The 20,745-nt window shown below is 36.3% G+C and overlaps 1 protein-coding gene across 1 annotated transcript; it reads right to left on the bottom strand.

Moving 5' to 3' along the window:
* Positions 1-1,501: 1,501 nt before the first annotated feature.
* Positions 1,502-19,962, bottom strand: LOC133331468 (probable serine/threonine-protein kinase dyrk2). Its single transcript, XM_061539860.1, has 7 exons — positions 19,932-19,962; positions 13,521-13,595; positions 4,294-4,380; positions 2,832-4,212; positions 2,658-2,768; positions 1,723-2,035; positions 1,502-1,660 (listed from the first exon to the last, which is right to left on the bottom strand). The coding sequence occupies exons 1-7, from the start codon at positions 19,960-19,962 to the stop codon at positions 1,502-1,504; spliced, it is 2,157 nt and encodes a 718-aa protein (XP_061395844.1).
* Between the last annotated feature and the right edge of the window lie 783 nt (positions 19,963-20,745).

Genomic DNA, 20,745 nt, shown 5'->3' with positions numbered 1-20,745 from the left:
CGAAACGTTGAGTAAAAATTTAATAAATTAGTTTTATTTATTCCATAGAATTACTACATATACGGCGAAAGACATATATAAAGAAGCTATATAGATATATATATCTTTACAAATTTTAGAGTTACCAGCAGCAAATTAAGCACGCCCCTAAACAAGCTTGAGCTATGGCCAATTTGTCCTTCTGGGTTTTATTCCCATAAATATTATATACTAGTCAACGACTCTCATTTACATAAGGACTTTACTCGTCCAGACAATCAGTTCGATTTTGTTCCAAATTTTTGAAAAAAATTAAGACCGTTTTTAATATTATATTCGTAAAAAACTTTGTAAATATGAGTTCTAATATTCAAAATGCGTATTTTTATGCCCAGCATACATAAAAATTACTGGATTTCGTTAAACCAGTGGGTTTAAATTGTCGATTCCTTTCAATATATGCCAAATAAATCTTCATAAATGCCGTTTAAGGTTACTACAAGAGCCGAAAGATTCACCGAAGACATCATAAAGTATATACATTCTTCATCAGAATAAAATTCTATGTCGATTTATGTTTCTAGATTTGCGTTTTCACGGAGGATAAAAATTCTACTGTATGGTATGGTATACCCTACTGGATTTAGGGAAGAAATCACTAGCTTTCATTGAAATGTATTGAAAAAATGTATAATAAACACAACCACTGGTTGCAGACAGAAGATGCCATTACCTACATAGTTGCATTTTTTGTTATTCACCTCAAGTTGTCCTACCTTGTATTATTATACCATGGACAAGCCTCCATACAAAGACACCATCGATTTTGGGTATTTTTAATGCCTACCTCATGGTGAAGATTATGAAAACATTATAAAATTAAGTTATTGTAGCATACCTTTAGGCATGAATTATCGATGACTGAAAAATATTTAAGTTGTTGGTACTAAATGATGCATTCAACCTTAAGAATTTGGCAGGATAGTTCAATTACATTTTGTTTATGGCCGTAGGACTGGTCGGAAAAGAAACATTTCGAATATTTCAAAGTATCAATCGCCGTTTTCTCTGGCCATAACTGAATACTAAAATCTCTTCCAAAAATGTGAAAATAAGACAGCCGATGATACGGTTCATCACTTATAAAAAAAATCGATTCGAACTAATTCGGTTTACTAACTTCCAACCACTACCTATATATTTATATTAGATTTTATTTCATTTAAAATATTTGTAACTCAAGAATTATATAAGAAGACTTAATTAAAATATGTCAATTTAAATTTATTTATAATTATATTTTATTAAGTTAAATAAATTATTATTTATAAATTTAATTTAAAAACTAGCATATCGATAAAAAAAAGTAAAGGAGACGACAGGCAGTGTCAATAAATTACATTTGTATGTGTGTAAAATAAAATAAAAAAAATTCAACAGGTTTCTTTTTCGCCTAACTTCGACTAGTCATATTTCTATGGAAAATAACACCAATTTGCAGACAACCAAATAAAAAATAGATCTAGTCCTTTGTGTGATCGGCAATCCAGTCCAAATATTCCGAGACGCGTGTATAAACACCAGGATAGCCAGGCTCACCGCATTTGTTGCCGAACGAAACAACACCCAGTTGCAGCCAACGTGAGTCATATCTCATCATCAGAGGACCGCCAGAATCGCCCTGCAAAAATGGATTACAAACAATGATTAAAATGTTTATTTAGATTCCCTTGAAAGCCTTACCTGACAAGCATCGACACCACCATCGGAATAGCCAGCACACAAGAAATTCTCATTGATCGGTTGGAAATAGGAACGATCACAATCTTCATTGCGCCAAATGGGTAATTCAGCCTGACGCTGTGATGTGGATTCTTTGCCGCCATAGTAGGTGGTACCCCAGCCAACAACGGTACCTCTACGACCGGGTAGTCGATCCTTTGGTGGCATACGTCCAGCCCGTGGCAAACAAACGGGAATAACATATTTCGATTTGCGCACAGGCTTATCGAGCACCAGAATTGCAATATCATTATAGAATCCAATGCGAGAGAATCTAAAAACAATGTAACAGATCCATTAATAAGTTTCGGACTTCTATAAGAAGAAGAGAAGTCCTACTGATATTCTATGAGATGACCTACAGATAGACTACTGGCCATCTAGAAGAAGACCTTCTGAAAGACTTACTGGACTTCTATTAGAAGACCTACTGACCTTCTAAGAGAAGACATACTGACCTTCTATGAGAAGACTTACTGACCTTTTATAAGAAGTCCTACTGACGTTCTTTTGGGTTTCCTTTGAAAAAAATCTGCGGGCCTTCTTTGAGAAGACCTACTGAGCTTCTATTATAAGAAAACCTGCTGGTCTTCAATGAGAAGACCTATGAGTGTTCTATAAGACGACATTTATATGACCCACCGGTCTTCTATAAGAATACCTAATGATCCTCTATAAGAACAACTACTCGTCCGCTATAAAAAGAACTACTCGTCCTCTATAAGAAGGCGGACTGGTCTTCTCTCTATGAGAATACCTAATTTTCCTCTATGAAGATACCTTTCTAGTCATCTATGATTATTCCTTTATGTCTTTTATTAGAAGGCCTCCTGAGGTATACAACGAACCTATCTAAAGGGTCCCTATTCAGCATTTTTGACGTTCTTCTTTCTTACCTTTCATGAGCACGAACTTCCTTTACACCAAACGTCACCGGAGCTGAAGGTTCAGCATCTGTAGAAAGATCGATGTCACCCAATCGCACAGTGAATTGTCGAGCAGCAAATCTGAAATAATTCAAATATTATTACTCCCTTTCTATTTCACCCTCCTTTTTCCCTTCTACTCACGGTTTCTGTCTCGAATCTCGGGTACAATGAGCAGCTGTTAGGATGTAACGTGAACCGATTAACGAACCACCACACCAGAATTCCGTACGTTTAGGTCCATGCAAGAAAATTGCCGCCATCCAAGGCCACTGGCCATTTGGTGATTCCACACCGCCCACAATACGTCCAGTGGAATATTCCTGCTGGCCACAATCTTCAGGATCAACAATATTATTATTGGCCAAGAGTTCCAATTCATTCGAATCCAAAGGATTTGCTGTTGTTGTTGTCGTTGTTGCAACGGTAGGTTTAACCTGGGGTCTCAAAATCAAATTAGTCGACGAAGGACGCGGTGGCCTCTTTGTGGTTGTCGTGGTAGTGGGAGCTTTTGTTGTCAACTTCAAAGGTTTTTGTGTTGTCAACACTGTTGATGTTTCCGGAAGGGGACAGCAGACACCGGGCACGAATAGGCTCTTGAAACACAATGACTCCCGGAGACTACTCAAATTCAAAAGCAAAGCTGGACAACTGCTTAGATCTTCACAACGTCCAGGACGTCCATTGGGTGTTTTACAACGATTCTCGACATCTTTGCCAGTTTCACGTTCATCATTGAACACTCCGTTCTGTTCAACATTGGCCAATGTTGTGGTCCGCACAGTGGTGGTAGGTCTTAAGGTGGTGGGAACATTTGTTAGCGTCAAAGTGGAATTTGTTGCCGCCTCACCATTTGGTTTTTTAGTCTTGTTCTTATTCTTCTTCTTCTTGCGCTTCTTTTTCACCTCCTTGTTCTCCACGAACATTGGCTTGTTGATGTGTTCCTCTTGACCAATTCTCTTGTCGGCTACTTGTACAGACGAAGAACCCTTCGCCGTGTCAATGCTATTGTCCAATGTGGTGCCGGAAAACAATTTCGCTGAATTTACATTTTCCTGGAGATTTCTGTCGGTAGTTGTTGGCACCGTTGTTGTTGTGGTTGTACTAGATGTTGTAGTTGAGATGCCCGTCGAACCATTTGTATTACTATTATGTCCTCCTCCTCCTCGTGTCATATCAACCAATAAATGACCCACTGTATTTAGTGCTCCCAATGTCTCGGAGATACGATGAAAGGCTGATTGTGACAATAGGCGTGGCAGTGATTCATCACTTCCACTATTTTCACTAGCACTGGAACTGCTTGCATTCTCTTCACTTTCATCGTAATATTCCGCTGAACCCTCCTCATCTTGGTCATCATCCGAGAAGTCACTGCTTTCGCTAGCACTACTATCTGACTCCGAGCGTGAGTCAGCTTCGGCTGGTATTTTCAAATCCTTACCACGCCCAGTCCGTATCGCATAGGCGGGCGGTGATAGTGGTCTAGAAAACGGTGAATCCGATTGAGACTGGAAAAAGGACGCTGCCTTAAAAGTAGTTATGAATCGAGACTTGTTTGTTATGTTTGTGTGATGGGAGTACCTCTAATTGAGTCAATACTTACATTGGTCATTGGTTAAATGCCGCGGCTCATAGTCGCCATCTTCTTCGAGGGCCGTCGTTCGTTGTACTATTATGGCGGATAGTAGACCTGGAAGGAAACAAAGAGAAAAAGTTAATATTTAGTAAAATAATAATAAAATAATTTAATGTTGCTAAAATGAAAAGTTTCACGTTATACCTAGGACAGAGGGTATAAGAAATTCGGTCCGTCTAACTTTCAACCTGATTATTTGTTTTTATATTGAACATCCCCCAAAAATAAAATATTCGTCGTGGCCAAAGCACTTTATGCCCTCGCAATATTTAAGATAAGAAGGTTGGTATTGAGAATGGGATACATCGATCCACGTTTTGATACCAATGATTTCCCATTTTTCGTATTTTTAACGATTTAGTCGTGTTTTCTATTGTTCGCAGAACATTCCGATTTATTTCTATGGTTTGTCATAGCCACGTCAAAGCTTATAAATCTCCCACCATTTTTCGGATTTTTTCAAGGCCCAAGGGCGTGTTTTTTTGAGAAAATATTTTTTCAAGGACCAAAGACGGGGATTTTTTAAAGATAAGGACCAAAGGCGCGGATTTTTAAAGATAAGGATCAAAGGCGTGGATTTTTAAAGATAAGGATCAAAGGCGTGGATAAAGATAAGGATCAAAGGCGTGGATAAAGATAAGGATCAAAGGCGTGGATAAAGATAAGGATCAAAGGCGTGGATTTTTAAAGATAAGACGTGCAATTAAAAAAATATTATTTCAAGGCCCAAGGGCGTGTATTTTTAAAGAACATATTTTTTCAAGAGCCAAAGGCGTGGATTTTTTTAAGAAAATATTTTTCAAGGACCCAAGGCGTGGATTTTTTAAGAAAATATTTTTCAAGGACCCAAGGCGTGGATTTGTTAAAGAAAATATTTTTCAAGGACCAAAGGCGTGGATTTTTTAAAGAAAATATTTTTTCAAGGACTAAAGGGTGGATTTTTTTTAAGAAAATGTTTTTTTAAGGGCCAGATGAGTGGGTTTTTTTAAAGAAAATATTTTTTTAAGGTCCAAATGCAGGGATTAAAAAAACAATATTTCTTCAAGTACCAAGGAGTGGATTTAAGGGGACCTCCCCCCATTCTCGGGGTCAAAAATTTTGTTGATATAATTCGAATCTACACTAATTAATAAATGTTCCTAGAAAATTTCAAGTGAAAATCTCAAGAACTCTTGAAGATATAGCCGATTTATTGTGTCAGCATCAGGTCACGGCTGAAGGGCTTCTCAAACTTGAAACGCGTTTTTCTCTAAACATTTTTTTGTGAATGGCGTGCACGATAACTCAAAAACTAATAACCCAATCGATTTCAATAACCGGGGGGCCCGGGCCCCCCCGAAATGAATTTTTTTCACAGTAAATTTATGTTTGCAACAGCGAATTTTTCCATTTTGTACTACCGGGCCCCCCCCCCACCCCCAAATGAAATCCTGTGTACGTTGCTGCAAGCATTGGTATTGATTTACCAGCCCATTGAAAATCTTGAAAAATTAAAATCGAGAATGGGGGGGGGGGGGGGGGGTTCTTTTAAAAAAAATACTGTATGCAACTTTGATACTTTCCTCGTTACATTTACTACACTTAACAGCACTATTTTTTACCACCTGATATGGATAATATTTTAACCTCATTTTTCTGACTTTAATCTCATGTCCTTATAGCTTATGAATTTAAAAGGCATAATTTTCTTACAAATTGTAATCTGTTTTTGTTATTTTAAAGTAAATCTCCTACTTGTTTACCTAAAATACAAAATTCTGCCTTCGATTTACAGATTTCTTCTTCGAACGTACACTCTGCGTAATTAAGAGCAGCTGAAGCAGAAGCATTATCGCACATCTTGTTCACTTAATTGCCGACTATTAAAGTCAGCTTCAATACACAAAACAAAACTGCAGATAAATTCCGAACATCATCAGCAACAATTTTAGGTGAAAGTGACAAAAATTCCATATCGAAAAAATTAATGACTTCATTTTAGTTCATTGTTTTTATTACGAGTGTTGTTATTATTATTATTTTTCTTTCTGCTTCAGATATGCTGGTGGCTGACTGACTATTCGGTTGGTTGGCTTGCCATCTTCCTTAAGTGAAATAACTTCAAGATTGTTGGAGGTAGATTATTTAACGAACATGCAAGACCATTTTCATATAAATGAGTACAAATTAAAATAAATGACCAACCTCCTGCACTTCTCCAAAAACAATAACAATAATGAAACCAAAAAGCAAAATACAATACCGAAAAATACCACCTGACCTTGAAATGAATTTCAGGTGAACAAATAAAAATCCACTTAAATGAGTGAATGTCGTCTGTCTGACTGAGGGTTATCTTCTTCTTGACACACTTCGCCACATACCGATGAGTATCTTTACAGCGTTTTGTCTGTCCACTCTCAAAAAAAAAAAAAAAAAAATACAATTCACGTAGAGAAAAAAGTTTAAGCCCTTTTTGGTGTCTTGCCAATAATGGGTTGGGTTCGTTGTGTGTCTGTCCGTCTTAACGGTTATATCATAATACTCGCCCATTTGTTTTTCTGTGGAATATGTAAAACTCACAAAATCAACAACAACAACTATTCATTAAATGAAAACATTGCCTTCACAACAACGTATGATATATTAACCGAGCCATGTTTCAACCTCCCACCCCATCACCACGACTCAAAGCAAAGAAAAACGCTTAAAAATACAAATTCAAAATAAACAAACCCGAAATGAATTGAACTGAAATGAAGAAATGCCAACAAAATGTGAATGTGTAGTGATTTGTGTATGATTGCCCTGAAATATAACAGTATCCTACCGACAAATTATTATTTAAAAAAAATAACACGAACTCTCAACTCATCATAAATGCCGGGCCGGATTTTTTATGCTCTCCACCGTAGGTATACTGACAGATAATTGAAATTAATTTTGATATTATGACAAACCGTAATGAGTTAATAGTTAACTATTTTAATTTACGATGGAGGAAAGTTATTTATTATTAGGGATATTTGGTAAATCTGAAATGTTATATTACAGCCAATTTAGCTGAAATCATCAAAATGCCAAATCGCCAAAAAGGGTATCGTTGTGGACTAATATTAATAATTTTTGGTAAGGTGATTTAATATCGTCTCGAAATCGAAAAAATACCTAAGAATGCATATTTTGATGATGAAAAGATGGACTTACACTGGTGACCAAAACTAAAGCAACCGAATAAATGTCCTGTACCTTGTTTACAGGTAATGTCATAGTGAGTTTTTTCAGATATAAATAAGTAGTTTAATTATATAAATTCAAAATTTATTTTGAAATAAAAAATATTGTATGGAAAACAAAATTGGCGCAAATTTTTCTTATTCAAAACTAAAGCAAATTTCTGAATTTTTTCTTATAAATAAGCAAATTTTGAATCAATAAAAGGCCTAATATGATCCTTGAATATACTACATCTTTGCATCCTGAACCTGTAGGAAGAAGCTACGTCTGTTCTGGTGATTGTGTTAGCCATTATAAAACCCTACTTTTTGACTCCCACAACCAATCTTTGCAATTTGTTTTGGTGTATGTTTGGAGGTTATTGTCAAGCTGAAACAAGCGGAATATTTTCTTCAGCGAAGGGAACCATAGCGCTTTCCAGCACATTTGTATAAACAATCCGATTCATTACTTCATAAATCTCGTAAATATATCGAACAACATAAACAGAAAAACAGCCCAATACCATTATTGATCCTCCTTCATGCTTCTCAGTACCCTTGCAATACTGTGACATGAGCCTTTAATTTTCTCACGGTATATTTTCATGTCTGAGTCTTTATACCCTCAGCCTTATGGCTAATGAGGGTATATATACTTTGATACGGTGAAAATATGCCTCATAGAAATATTGGTTTTAGATACCATGTTTCTTTGGACCGAATCCGTTTCAGATTTACACATGTCCCGCCGTCCGCCCGTTGTCTGTCTGGCTGGTGCGTACGATAACTCTCGAAGGGAATACCCGATTCCATCCAAACTTTACACATCGTAATATTTCTTCCAAACTTAGTTTAAGTTCGAAGATGGGTAATATCGACGAATGGAATGTCCGATTTGAGCCAAACTTCGCACAAGCCTAGAAGAAGTTTGAAGATGGGACCCATTCGTCCACTCCTTCTGGTACCTCCCCCACAGAGGGTCAACATTTTCAATATCTATTAATCCAATATTAGACTAATTTAATATCCGATTTGAACCAAACTTTGCACAACCTAATACCTTTACCAAGTCTAGATCAAGTTTGAAGATGGGACCCATTGGTCCACTCTTTCTGGTACCTCCCCCACAAAATGGTCAAAATTATGCTAAAAATTAATTTAATAATAACATGCAAACGGGCTATCCGATTTTAATGAAACTTTGTACAACCTATTATCTTTACCAAGCCTAGATTAAGTAGGAAGATGGGACCCATTGGTATACTCCTTCTGGTACCTCCCCCACAAATGGTCAAAATTGTCAATATTAGTAAATCCAATATCAGGCGAATGGAATGTCTGATTTGAACCAAACTTTGCACAATCCATCATCTTTGCGAAATCTAGATTAAGTCCAAAGATGGGACCCATTGGTCCATTCTTTCTGGTACCTTCCCCTCAAAATGGTCAAAATATTTAATATTTATAAATCCAATATCAGGCGAATGGAATGTCATATTTCAACCAATCCTTGCACAACCTATTATCTTTACCAACCCTATATCAATTCCGAAGATAGTCCACTCCTTCCAGTATCTCCCTCACAAATGGTCAATATTTTATAAAATTTTATCAACATTCGGACTGAATGCTCTTTGATAACATAATATTTCTTATATAAAGCTAATAATAAAATCTGTGTGTAATTCCGTAGACCTCCGCATACCATAGGCTGGGGTATAGGGTGAGATAAAAAAACTGCAACAAAGTCAAGCGGCATAATTTTTACACTTTTTTAAATTTTATTGAATGAAAGCAAAAATGTTGGAAATAGAATAAGTTTAGATTTGTTCGAATTGGTCTCCTTTGGCGCGAATTATGGCCTTCAAACGGCCAATGAAACCATCACACGCAGCCCGATTGTTGCTTTGCGGTATTTTGGCCCATTCCCGGCGAAGCGCTTGCTTGTGGTGTCAACCTTGATTTCCAAAATACTCCAGACACAATAGTCCAACGGATTGGTATCAGGAGATGTTGGTGGCCATTGTGCGCAGGAAATGAAGCGAGGAACCATAGCACCATCGGAACCAAGGTCTGCAGCCAAAATGTTTGCGTGCCCAAGGCTTTAATACACCCTACAGAATATTTTCGCGATAATATTCAGCATTTATTCTGATGATATTCGTTTAATACGAGCGAAGAGCTACCATCGGCTGTTATGGCGGCCCACACCATCACCATGGCCGGCGCTTAAGTTTTGGTGGCCAACCGAACGTTCACATTTTCAGCTGACCTCTTTGGCAAGTAAACACGATCATTTTGTTTGTTTACAAACTGCTGGACAACGAATGTTATCTCATCGAAGAAAACCAAATTCGGCAGTTCACCACTTTCGGCCATGCTCTTTAGCTCATCTCAGTCTATTTTCTTTCTGTTCCATCACGAATAACTTTTTTGTGGAAAATTCTTAACAAAATGTTTTTGTACGCTTGTAAACAATATAATGAGCTGTCACTGGAAAAATTTTAGCAATTTTTGGGACGAGTGGCTTAGAAATGACATCAGTCTGAAGTTGGTTGCAGTTTTTTCATCTCACCCTGTATATCTGTCGGCAACACCGACTGACACTTATTTACTTGTTATTTCTAAGGTTCTTCACACTTCTGTGGACATCCACATCGTTTTTATCTATAACCTCCAAATTTTGTTGGCTGTGCACTGTAGAACATGAGTCAAACCTTAATTAATATTTCATTCATGTTTTACGTGGGTAAATACTATTACGCAAAAAACTGTCATTGTTCACGAACATTACCAACAATTTGTACGCACATAGGTACGCCAAGCATGACATATCGTTATGGCTATCGATAATCATTGAACTAAAATAATTTTAGTTATAAATGACAATTTCAATTTCGATTCGTAATATTTATTTTGAAAATTAAATAATATTGCATCAATACGAACAATTCGCATAAATATATAACGGCAAATATTATTTGATTTTGCTGTTTTCTGGCAAATAAATATTGAAAATTAGAGCAATTAACACCAAATGTTCAAATATTTGTTAACCAAACAAAAATATTATTTGATTAACTGATTTGTGCAATTTTGCAATAGTTATAACATTTCGTCACACTGAAAGAAGATCCGGGGGACTATAGAAATTTTAATTCCATAGAAATTTTAAGGTTAGAGAAAAATGCTAAAAGTTTCTTTAGTCCCTGCCCACACTAATGTAATTTCATGACATAATTTACATAAAAGTAGGCGTTTTTACTATAGTATTTAAAAAAAATTGTTCAACTGAAGAATTCGATCTAAAAATTTGTTTCATAAAATCACTTTAATGTTGCCTTCGGCCAACATTTCAAAAGGACTTCTAACAACAAGAGGTTGGTCATACAATTTATGATTTATTATTTCAGTTCATGCTAACATTTGTTAGTCAGAATGTGTCCTCTCTTATTGCAACTCCATAATTATCTCAATTATGTTAATGATCACTTCACAAAGTTTTACCACACTTGAAAACCCCCAAGACCACTTGAGGATTATAACCTTGAATTACAAGCTTTCAAATCACCAATAGTAACCAACCGACCTTCAGCAGACATTAATTTCTTTACAAAAAACAAAATATTTAACAATTGCAACCAAATTCCTTTATAATCAACTTTAAATATCGTCTCTTAAACGGTGAAAAAAGCGAAAGTGCAAAAATCCATTGGAGAGGCCACATCACGATGCGGAAATGAATGCCGCACTCAAATCTCAATTTGCAAAACTCTAACTTCCAGGCGAACAATACACACAACCTGAACAATGGCAACAGCAACAGCCACCGCATGAAGCCCCCTTTTTAACCAAACAAACTTCATGCCAGCCATACAAGTTGCAACATTTGCAGCAATGCATGGAAAACCACAACCTAGTCGAACAGCATCGTCTCTGGCTTTAAAAGTAAACTTTTTTCGTTGTTGTTGTGACTGTCAGTCAGTATCTTAAAATAGCTACTGGAATTATTACATAACTTGGGGATTAACTGAAGTAATCCGCCATCATAAGCGAACCAACAACAAAAAATAACAACTGGAATTTTCAAGTCCCAAACAACAACCAAAACTATTTAAGTTTACTCATGCGATTATCGCTTTAAAATATTTATTTTATTTTTTTGGTCTTTATGGCCAACGAAACAGCTGATATCATCTGTGTCGAATGGCGCTAAGAAAAAAAATAGCTGGAATTTACTTGTATTTCCTAATACTCTTCGTTATAAAGCGGAAATTTTCCGTTTTTTTGTTGTTGTTGGCCACACTTCAAACCCGATAAAGAGCTGCATTCGAAAAATGTTGTCCATGGTCAGGTACACTCACTTGCTGGCCATACAGCTGTGAGTCATTTAAAGAGCAGTGGGTTTTTTGAATGAGGCGAATGTTATATAGACAGCATCAACATCAACGAAAATGGTACTAGTTACCGTATAGCGCAATTAGTTTCCAAAAATAGTACTTCTTTTTAAAAATCTTTCTGAAAAATATTAACAACATTTTTCGTTTACTATCATCTTTCTACTTAGCCGCTATTATTAGTCTCTCCATCTTCATCTAATGTCTCTACCATCCAGGAGGGATAGTTTGATCAACCACCTTTAGGGCCTTGTCCCCGCGGATCATAATTGGCTATTGGGGAGTTCCCCTAAAACAAACATGGAAAGTACGAAGAAGAATAAAGTTAAGGGGGAAACATATACGAGGATTTAGGTCTGTTATTGTTAAATGACAATTTATAAAGGAATTCGAGAGTCAAACCTGATTTGGACGCCGTTCTCCTTTATGCTATTACAATAAAAAACCAAATTAACATGCAAAGCCTTAAGTCCTTTTATGTTTCCCCCCTTTACGGCGCAAAGCCTAAATAACTCAATACCAGTGGGTGTCGATTATTTGCTCACAAGTCACGCCTCGTCGTCATCCTGCGATCGTGAACAAACAAGCAAACGATTCTGAACACCAGAATAAAACTGACAAAACCGACTTAGAATACCGGGTTGATCGAAGAGGCTGATAAAATGGTAGTTGAGTCGAACAAGGGTCGGCCAGGATGAACCGGAGAAACAAAGCAAACTGATGCTCAGAATGATAAGTCTGACCCTCCCTCCACTTCCTCGGAAACGGCAAAGAGGATTAGTTCTCCGGAACAGCAAACGAACGCGCAAAAAAAGAAAAAGAGCTTCTCATCGGCTGATATAGGCAGATAGAAGGCAGGACAAGGCCGATGTGTAAGAAGACTGTCAACAGAATCCATCGATGGAGGGTGGAGAAGCAGGCTCTAATATCAAGAAGACGAGCGCTGCATCGGAATCTTTCGTAAAGACTGGGAATCCAAAAGGACAACGGGACTTTACGAAATAGAAAAGGGTGGCAAATGTTGATCGAGATGAGTTCTGCCATTGAGTCCGTGAAACTAAACAAGCAAACCCATTTGAAGGTCATGGATGCGATAGCTGAGAATTCAAAGGGGACTTTCTAATGCTAGAATATGAGTCGTCAATGGTAGCCCTGAGAAAGTATTGTCTTCATAAGCGAAACAATTACAAAACCCAACGATATTGGTCAGAGGTTGGGGCAGCGAGTTTACGTTAGAACCCACGCTCGAAGACTTTGGTCTCCAGAACCCTACACTGCTGGTAATTAGGTTAAGGTGCACTACGTGTCCAACGTTCTCTATTTCAAGAATGGGAAGGTAAGGATTCGAGATAAGGAAACCACAAAAAGGAGCGAAGGAGAAATACCCAGCAACAAAAGTAAGGGTATTTCTCCCTCGTTTACTCTAGAGCAATTTATAGATAAATCTCCATCGGTGTGAGACGACAACAATGGCTCTGATGGAAAATAAAAATTGGATTGTTAAAAGCAAGGCCTCTGCAAAGAACGTAGGATTCTTTCATCTCCCAGGAGTTGTCAACATCGGACGCTACTATACTGAAACAGGGGAATGACAACATACCCAGATATATACCTTGTAGACTGCTACCTTCCGATCGACTTGCCGATACCACCACCAACGGCAGAGCTGCAGCGACTGGCGAAGAAAACAAAATAAACAGTTAACGAAGTATTAATTGGTAGTGATGCTAAAGGGGGATTCAGGCCTATCCTGTTAAGTTGGCTTTGTATGAAATGTCAATTTATGTAGGAATATCAGAGTCATACTTGATTTTGGACACCGTTTTCCTTTATTATTTTACAAAAAATAAGAAGAAATCCACGACTAACCGGACAACATTGGGGATACTAATCAAAGAAAGGTTAGTGCAGCCCAACTATGACAGCCTAAACACCAATGCTTTATTTGTTCAGTTTTTGTGCCTTTTACTCAAAACTGCTTTCGCTATTGTAATTATTATTTTTTTTTTTATTTTTAAGATGTCTTTTTAATTGATTTTCGTCATTAAACTTCTTACCACTTGTATGGGAAGACCCAATTTTTCCAAGAACCAAAAAATGAGAAGTTAATTCATATTTTATAAAAAAAACTTCCAAAATTATAATTCTGCCCACAACTGTATTGCACACTAAAAAGTTAACCTTACGTTTCCTTAATGATTTACGACACCACGACTGAGGCAAAAATTTTGTTGCGGCACTACTGCCGAGTATCAAACGCGTGAGACTAACAAATGTTTGACTCGTAAGCTGCTATCGTCAGATAACACCGGTATTTAGTTACAACATATCTACATATCATCGGCCTATCTTCATTTGCAACTGGAATTTTGTTTTAATGACGTCATTAGACGATATCAGGAAGTGTATAAGATAACGTCTGTAACAGAAGCTCATACCTGACCAAATAGGCTGAACAGATGGTGGTTACAACACCTGCCTGATTAACATACGCCTCCACATATTGGTTGCATATACCACGATCGAGTTGCCAAGGTAATTTGCATTTATTTCCCCCCAGTGTTGTTGTCGTTATTACTGTCACCATTTATATATGTTTTAAATTTCTTTTATTATCTTCTCTTTTCTATCATTAAGCAGCATTTGATTTGAATACAATGCAACAACAACAGCAACCACAATACTGTTGAGCATAAAAAATGTCTGCGGTTATATCGCTCAGCGATTATTTTGATATTTTTCACTTTCTTTTCACCATTCGTTGTGAATGGATGGAACCAGTTTTGTAGTTTATTGTAAATAAACATTTCTTTTAAATATAATAATAATAAAAAATAATAATAGTATTAATTATGGCAAAATGTGTTTTTTTTCTTTATTTTCAAATTACAACATCAGACCTGGGGCCAGATGATGTTGTTTGATAGTGTAAACTTTTTTCAGTTAAGTAATTATTTAGTTTTTCTTCAAAATAACAATATTGACTTTTGAAAAGCCTACGTGGAAATAGAATTGTTGTCAAAGCTCAATGAAACTTTTAGCCCTAAGTGTTGTCAAGGATTGTACCTTCTGATGACAGATTGTACCACCTGTGGATGTGGGGAATAGCATTATTTTTTGCACCAGACTATGTTGCTTGAACTAGACTCTAGTGACCCATACATAAATGTGCTACTCCCGAGGTGGATGTGCTTAACGTATATTCACCGCCGATTAATATCTGCAAACCTCGATATTTGCTAACATTAGTTTTCTTCTGGAGAGCAATAACCAAAACAAATGCAATACACACCTATTGTGTGACCTTGGATACATTATTCATGTCATATTTTTTGAGTACGCCGAGGAAATTTCCTTCCACCCAGTTGCAAACGTTGGATAATCAATTATAGGTGTGGGCGCGGATTTTCGCAAGGGTGCGTTGGAATCTCCAAAGTGGTTTAACATCCACCTTTCCGGTATTCCGTGTCCTTAATTTTGTATACAGATGATAGCCTGATCATAGCGTCCTGTATGTCGGTTAGGATATATATAAAAGATTGAATATCTATCTCGTCGATATGGTGACCGTATTGAAGATATACGTGAATATGAAAATATCCGACAGGAAATCTTCAGACATAATGACTGCGGATATAAAAATGCCTCTGAATGTGCAAGTTTAGGGGCAATAATGCTAAACTTCTACATAACTGTTCTCGTAAATTTCTTCCATCTTAGAAATATGAAAATATCCGCCACAAAATCAACAGCCGCACTGTTTACCACATGGACGGCTGAAATGAAGCTCCTGCCGAACATAATGGTCGTTGGATAACTGATTCCGACCACAAACTACCTCAAGATATCCGAAAAGTAGGAACAAGATCCTCAAGTCGCTAGGTGGCAGCACTTGGGGGGTTGACAAAGAAACCTTGTTGACCTCTTATAAAGCAATTGGCCGTATGATATGCAGCGCCAGTGAGGTTGGCGAATGTAAATGATACGCAGTGGAAGAATATCCAGACCTGACAGAATCCTGCCCAGAGAACTACAACAGGGTGTGTTCTCATGGCTGCAGTGGACCATATTCATCAGGCGACAAAGATCTTACCCGTCCATCGACACATGTTGTCGATGCAGTATTTGATTGGTTGTTATCGTCGGGAACACCTCTGTCATAGTCTTATGGTCAGAAACGTGAACCTCTAGTCGTTCAGACAGTAGAGAAATAACATGAATGAATAATCGATCCATCGCAACAGAGGAAAAGCAGCTGCCCCGACAAACACGAGTAGTCTTAGCTCAACTAAAATCAGAATGGTGCAACCGCCTCCATTCCTATTGGGCAAGAATCGACGGCTCGATACCTAACACATGTCCTGCATGTGGGCTAGGACCACACGACACGTTGCACTTCTTCAATTAACCTAAGCCGACTAACCCAACGCCGAATTCACTATGGACAAAACCCATTAATGTTGAAAATTTTTAAATTTAGAGATAGAGGAACCGGAACAAAAAACCAGACAACCCATAACATATAATTTGTTGCTACAACAACAAAAGCTAATGAATAAAAATAAGGTCCTCAAATCGATTGGCGCACTAACTAGGAAACTTTGTAAAGCGATATAAAGCTAAGCAATGAAGAGGTATTCAGAACTGTAAAAACCGTGCCCTGAGATCAGTATGAATCCTCATGACAGCGGTGAGCGAATGGTGACAAAGATCAGCAAAGAATAACTAATTCCAATTTTTTTAAAGTAAAAAATATCAAAAGTCACCATTATCTATATATAGAGCCGTACAAAAAATATAGGTCGAAATATACCGGAGAATTAATAAAAAATAAATAAGAATATACCCCTTTTTCGGATTTAATGCAGATATGGTAAAAATATTACGATGTAAAATGCATGAATAAAATCAAATACCCCATTCGCTTCATATGCGCAGTTTATAAATTTTTAAAAGTTTATGGCGGAGGTACCAGAAACGTTGGACCGATGGGTCTTATCTTCAATCTTTATACAGGCTTGGTTAAAATCTCCGATACTCCGTTCATAAATTTTGAGAAAGAGTATACAGATATTGTCCATCTTCTAACATGATTTGAGTCCGTCCAGTCATACGGACTTTTGTAAGTCGACTCCAAATTATGGAAACGAATTTAGTGCAAAAAAACTTGGATTCTAAAGGCATCGATCATTTTTTTGTCGTAGCAAAGTATATATGGGCAATATTGCCAATTTTTTAATATTCCATTTTCAAAAAATCTGCTTTTTTGTTTTTGTGGCACATCAATGATTTTTGGTATACATATAGAGAAAAATGTTCTGACTCCGAAACCGTTCGCGATCAAATTTTTGGTTGATGCGCGCAAAAGTTATCGAGGTTTTAATTTTGGGCATAAGAAAAAAATCTTAAAATTACGCCGTTTATTATATTGACCAAAAACGTTGATATATATCTTCCTCCGTAAAATAAGAATATGAATATATTATAACAATCACAATAAAGTTGCACATATTCGCGAAATATAAGAAAAATAAAAAAAATATAGCAGATTACATCAATATTTTCATTATGTTAATGACATACACACACCTAAAATTTAATTTAAAAATATCTACATAATCTAAACACCATGATAAATCAAATGATATCAAAATCACACAAGTCCATGTAGCGGTTTCTAAATCACAGCGACAACAAAACAAGATATAGAGGAAAAATATTTCTTTTTGGTTCGAAAAAATAATGTCATCATATTTATTTTTTTAATTGTATACAAGAAATTTCAGAAAAAAATGTTGGGGTTATTCTACTATTTTACCCGAATTTCGCCGAAAAATTGACATATATAATAATAATCACTTTTTGTGTATAAGTATACGCCTTCCGGATTATATCAAGACCCTTCCGATAAATCTTAGAATTCTATAAATAGGAATAAATCTTAAAATAAAAAAATATTATGAAATATACATTTTAAATTGCGTGTAAATCGCGTAATTCTCAAAATCATTTGATGCGCATGCGGTTTCCAGGAAGTACTGAAGTTTATCTTCCAATCCATACATATTTGGCGAAATTTCATTTGACGGCTAAGATGTGCCGCACGTTACATCGAAGTACCCAAAAAATCTTAAAACGCGAATAATTTCCGAAAACACCATATGCCATTAACGCGCATCCGATTTCGGTGTGCACCCTAAAAAAATACATCGATCTATATACCATTTCAATGTGGTCCATTAAGAACCATGGATGTGCCAGCAAAATCTATTTTTGAGATAAATTGCGTACATCTCTCTTTCGGCTGAAGTTTTTAAAGTTCTCTTTTCGAGAAAGATCAAAATCCGCATGAGGTCATTTATTGAAGCGGAAATGATACACAGAAAACGCAAAAAAATCCGCGATATTTTCAAAAACATTTTTTGCCAAATTTCGTGTTTTTCGAAGGCCAGTTCCCGCCGTTCTAGTAGATGGATTTTCACGAAGAAGATTTTATATCATCCGAAACGTAAAAAACCTTTATGATCGCGGGTACCCATATCATTCAGTTGACAGATCTAAAAATTTGGCCCGAAAAATAGGTTTTTTAGAAATTTGATCGCACAAAATTCGCACCTTCGGATGAGTATTACTCTGAAGCTGTGCATACTACATACACAAAATACATATCAAATTACGCAGATTCGCGACTACAATAATCTTATAATCGATTTTTAGAAATTCCTGTTTGCGTATTAAAGCTAGAAGTAAAATTAAAAAAACACTCAAAATCGAGCTTCAAAATGTCAGCATCATTTAAAGGTAGATGCAGTGAAAATTTTGAAAAATGATACATAAGGGGCGTAGTCCCCATTTTGTTGGCTTCTAGTTTTATTTTGACACGAAGACCGTGCAATGACTGGCGTAGTCACAAATCGATAGAGAACATAAAAAATCTGGTTCGCCTCAACGTGTTTTTACACACTTTTTTACATTAAAGTAGACACAGCTTCCACCAAAATAAAGTTTGGAGGCCAATATCATGAACAGTTTGCAACGACAGATCAATTAACCCAAAACTATTCACTTTTGTTCATATACTTAAGTAGTTCCCGAGTTATAAAGGGGTGAACCTCCGCTTCAGCTATGTTAAAAAATTGGCAATATTGCCCATATATACTCTCATTAGCCATAAGGTTGAGGATGTAAAAAATTATGATTTTAAGTTTATTATTGTTTCTCGTACTTAACACCGAATAACCAATTAATATACTGTTACAACTATAAAAACCCTCTACACCACTTTAACTATTTATTATCGGGATTTCAACCCAAAAGAAAACATGTTATTTATCGATTCAAAATGAATCATTTCCATGGTGGTAATAAAATCCCACAATTGGTTCAATTTCAATGGAACACTGCTGTTATGTTTGTGTCTTAAGTCTTTTGATTTAATTTTGTTCTGTTGTGTTGTGGCCCTCATTTCTTCTTCTTCGTCGTCGTCTTCGTCAATGTTTGACCTTAAAGCAGCAATACAACGGCGATGACAAATCAAAATAATTATCAACCATATAATTATTACACAATACAATGCGAACAATGACAATGATTTTAAAAAGAAGTGAAGAGTTGTAAATAAATAAAAATAATAAAAAAATAACCGCAAATTAAATAAACCTTAATATGCGTATTGGGGTCACAACACCACTAACAACAACAGATACTCCAGGCAGCCATCTGCAATCTCATGGAGGTGGCCCACTTTAACCACAAGAAACAAAAAAAAAAAAACAAAATAGTGAAGATGTAAAGCCAAAAAAAACTAATCAAAGCGAAATCCAATAAAACTTAAATGAGGGATGGAGGAGAGAAACCGGAGTACAAGAGCAGAAGAAGAAACGCTTCACGCCTCAGCAGAAATGCAAATTTCACAAGTGTTACGAAAAAAAACAATCTCAAATAAAAGCGATAATAATGATGGGAACAATGAAAACAGTGAAAAAAAAATAAAACAAAATGTGAAACTTACCCAAACTTATGAGAAATGCAGTTAAACGCATTTTTCTTTTTCTGAGATGCCAGCAACAACAAATCCAAGTGATGAGAATTGAAACTTCAATATTTGCTGTTTTTTTCTCTTTAATTAAATGTAACACTCGTTCAAAACATTTGCCAGGAAACGGAAATTGCAGAATTGACTTCGTTAATTATAAAGTCAATATTGTTGTTGTAGTTCGTTTTATTGTTTGTCTTAAAAGGCACAGATTATTTAACACAATTTTAATGAAGAAGACAAAAAATACGACCATAAAGAAGGGCCTCGAGCAGCCAATACTGGCATAGACAGACAGACTAAAGCGTCGTCAATATGCTGGCTTACTACCACGACTAAACTCAGCTTAGCTCCGTGTTGACGACGGACTAAAGCACACAATGAAAATGAAAGTGTTGAAATTTTGTTTTTGTTGAATGCTTCTTGTTATTGTTGTGTTTTTTTTTGTCTCTCTCTTTGTTATCTTTAGTTTACAATGGCAGGCACGCTGGATGGCTGGCTGGCCTGGCTGTTCGAACGTCAGTCCGCAGTCCACTTTAACTACCAATTACCAATTTGTTAGCAATATTATTTTACTCTCGCTTCTTGTTTTCGACTTTTATTTTAATAATAACAAAAAAATAAATTTAATTATTTAGTTGTCGGTGTTTTTTTCACTTTTCTGCACAACGGTTTTGAGTTAATGGCTCTGGACGTGGGGTTTGTTTTTTTAAATGATTTTAATCTCCAATGTAAACATTAAACACAAATTTACACAACTTTTATTTGTATTGTTGTCGTCGCTGTTGTT

This window comes from Musca vetustissima, unplaced genomic scaffold (assembly GCF_032173495.1).
Source record: "Musca vetustissima isolate MV318-11 ecotype Yass unplaced genomic scaffold, APGP_CSIRO_Mvet_v1 utg8975, whole genome shotgun sequence".
NCBI lineage: Eukaryota > Metazoa > Arthropoda > Insecta > Diptera > Muscidae > Musca > Musca vetustissima.
Note: the sequence above shows the minus strand (reverse complement) of the source record. Positions and strands in the feature narration are given on the sequence as shown.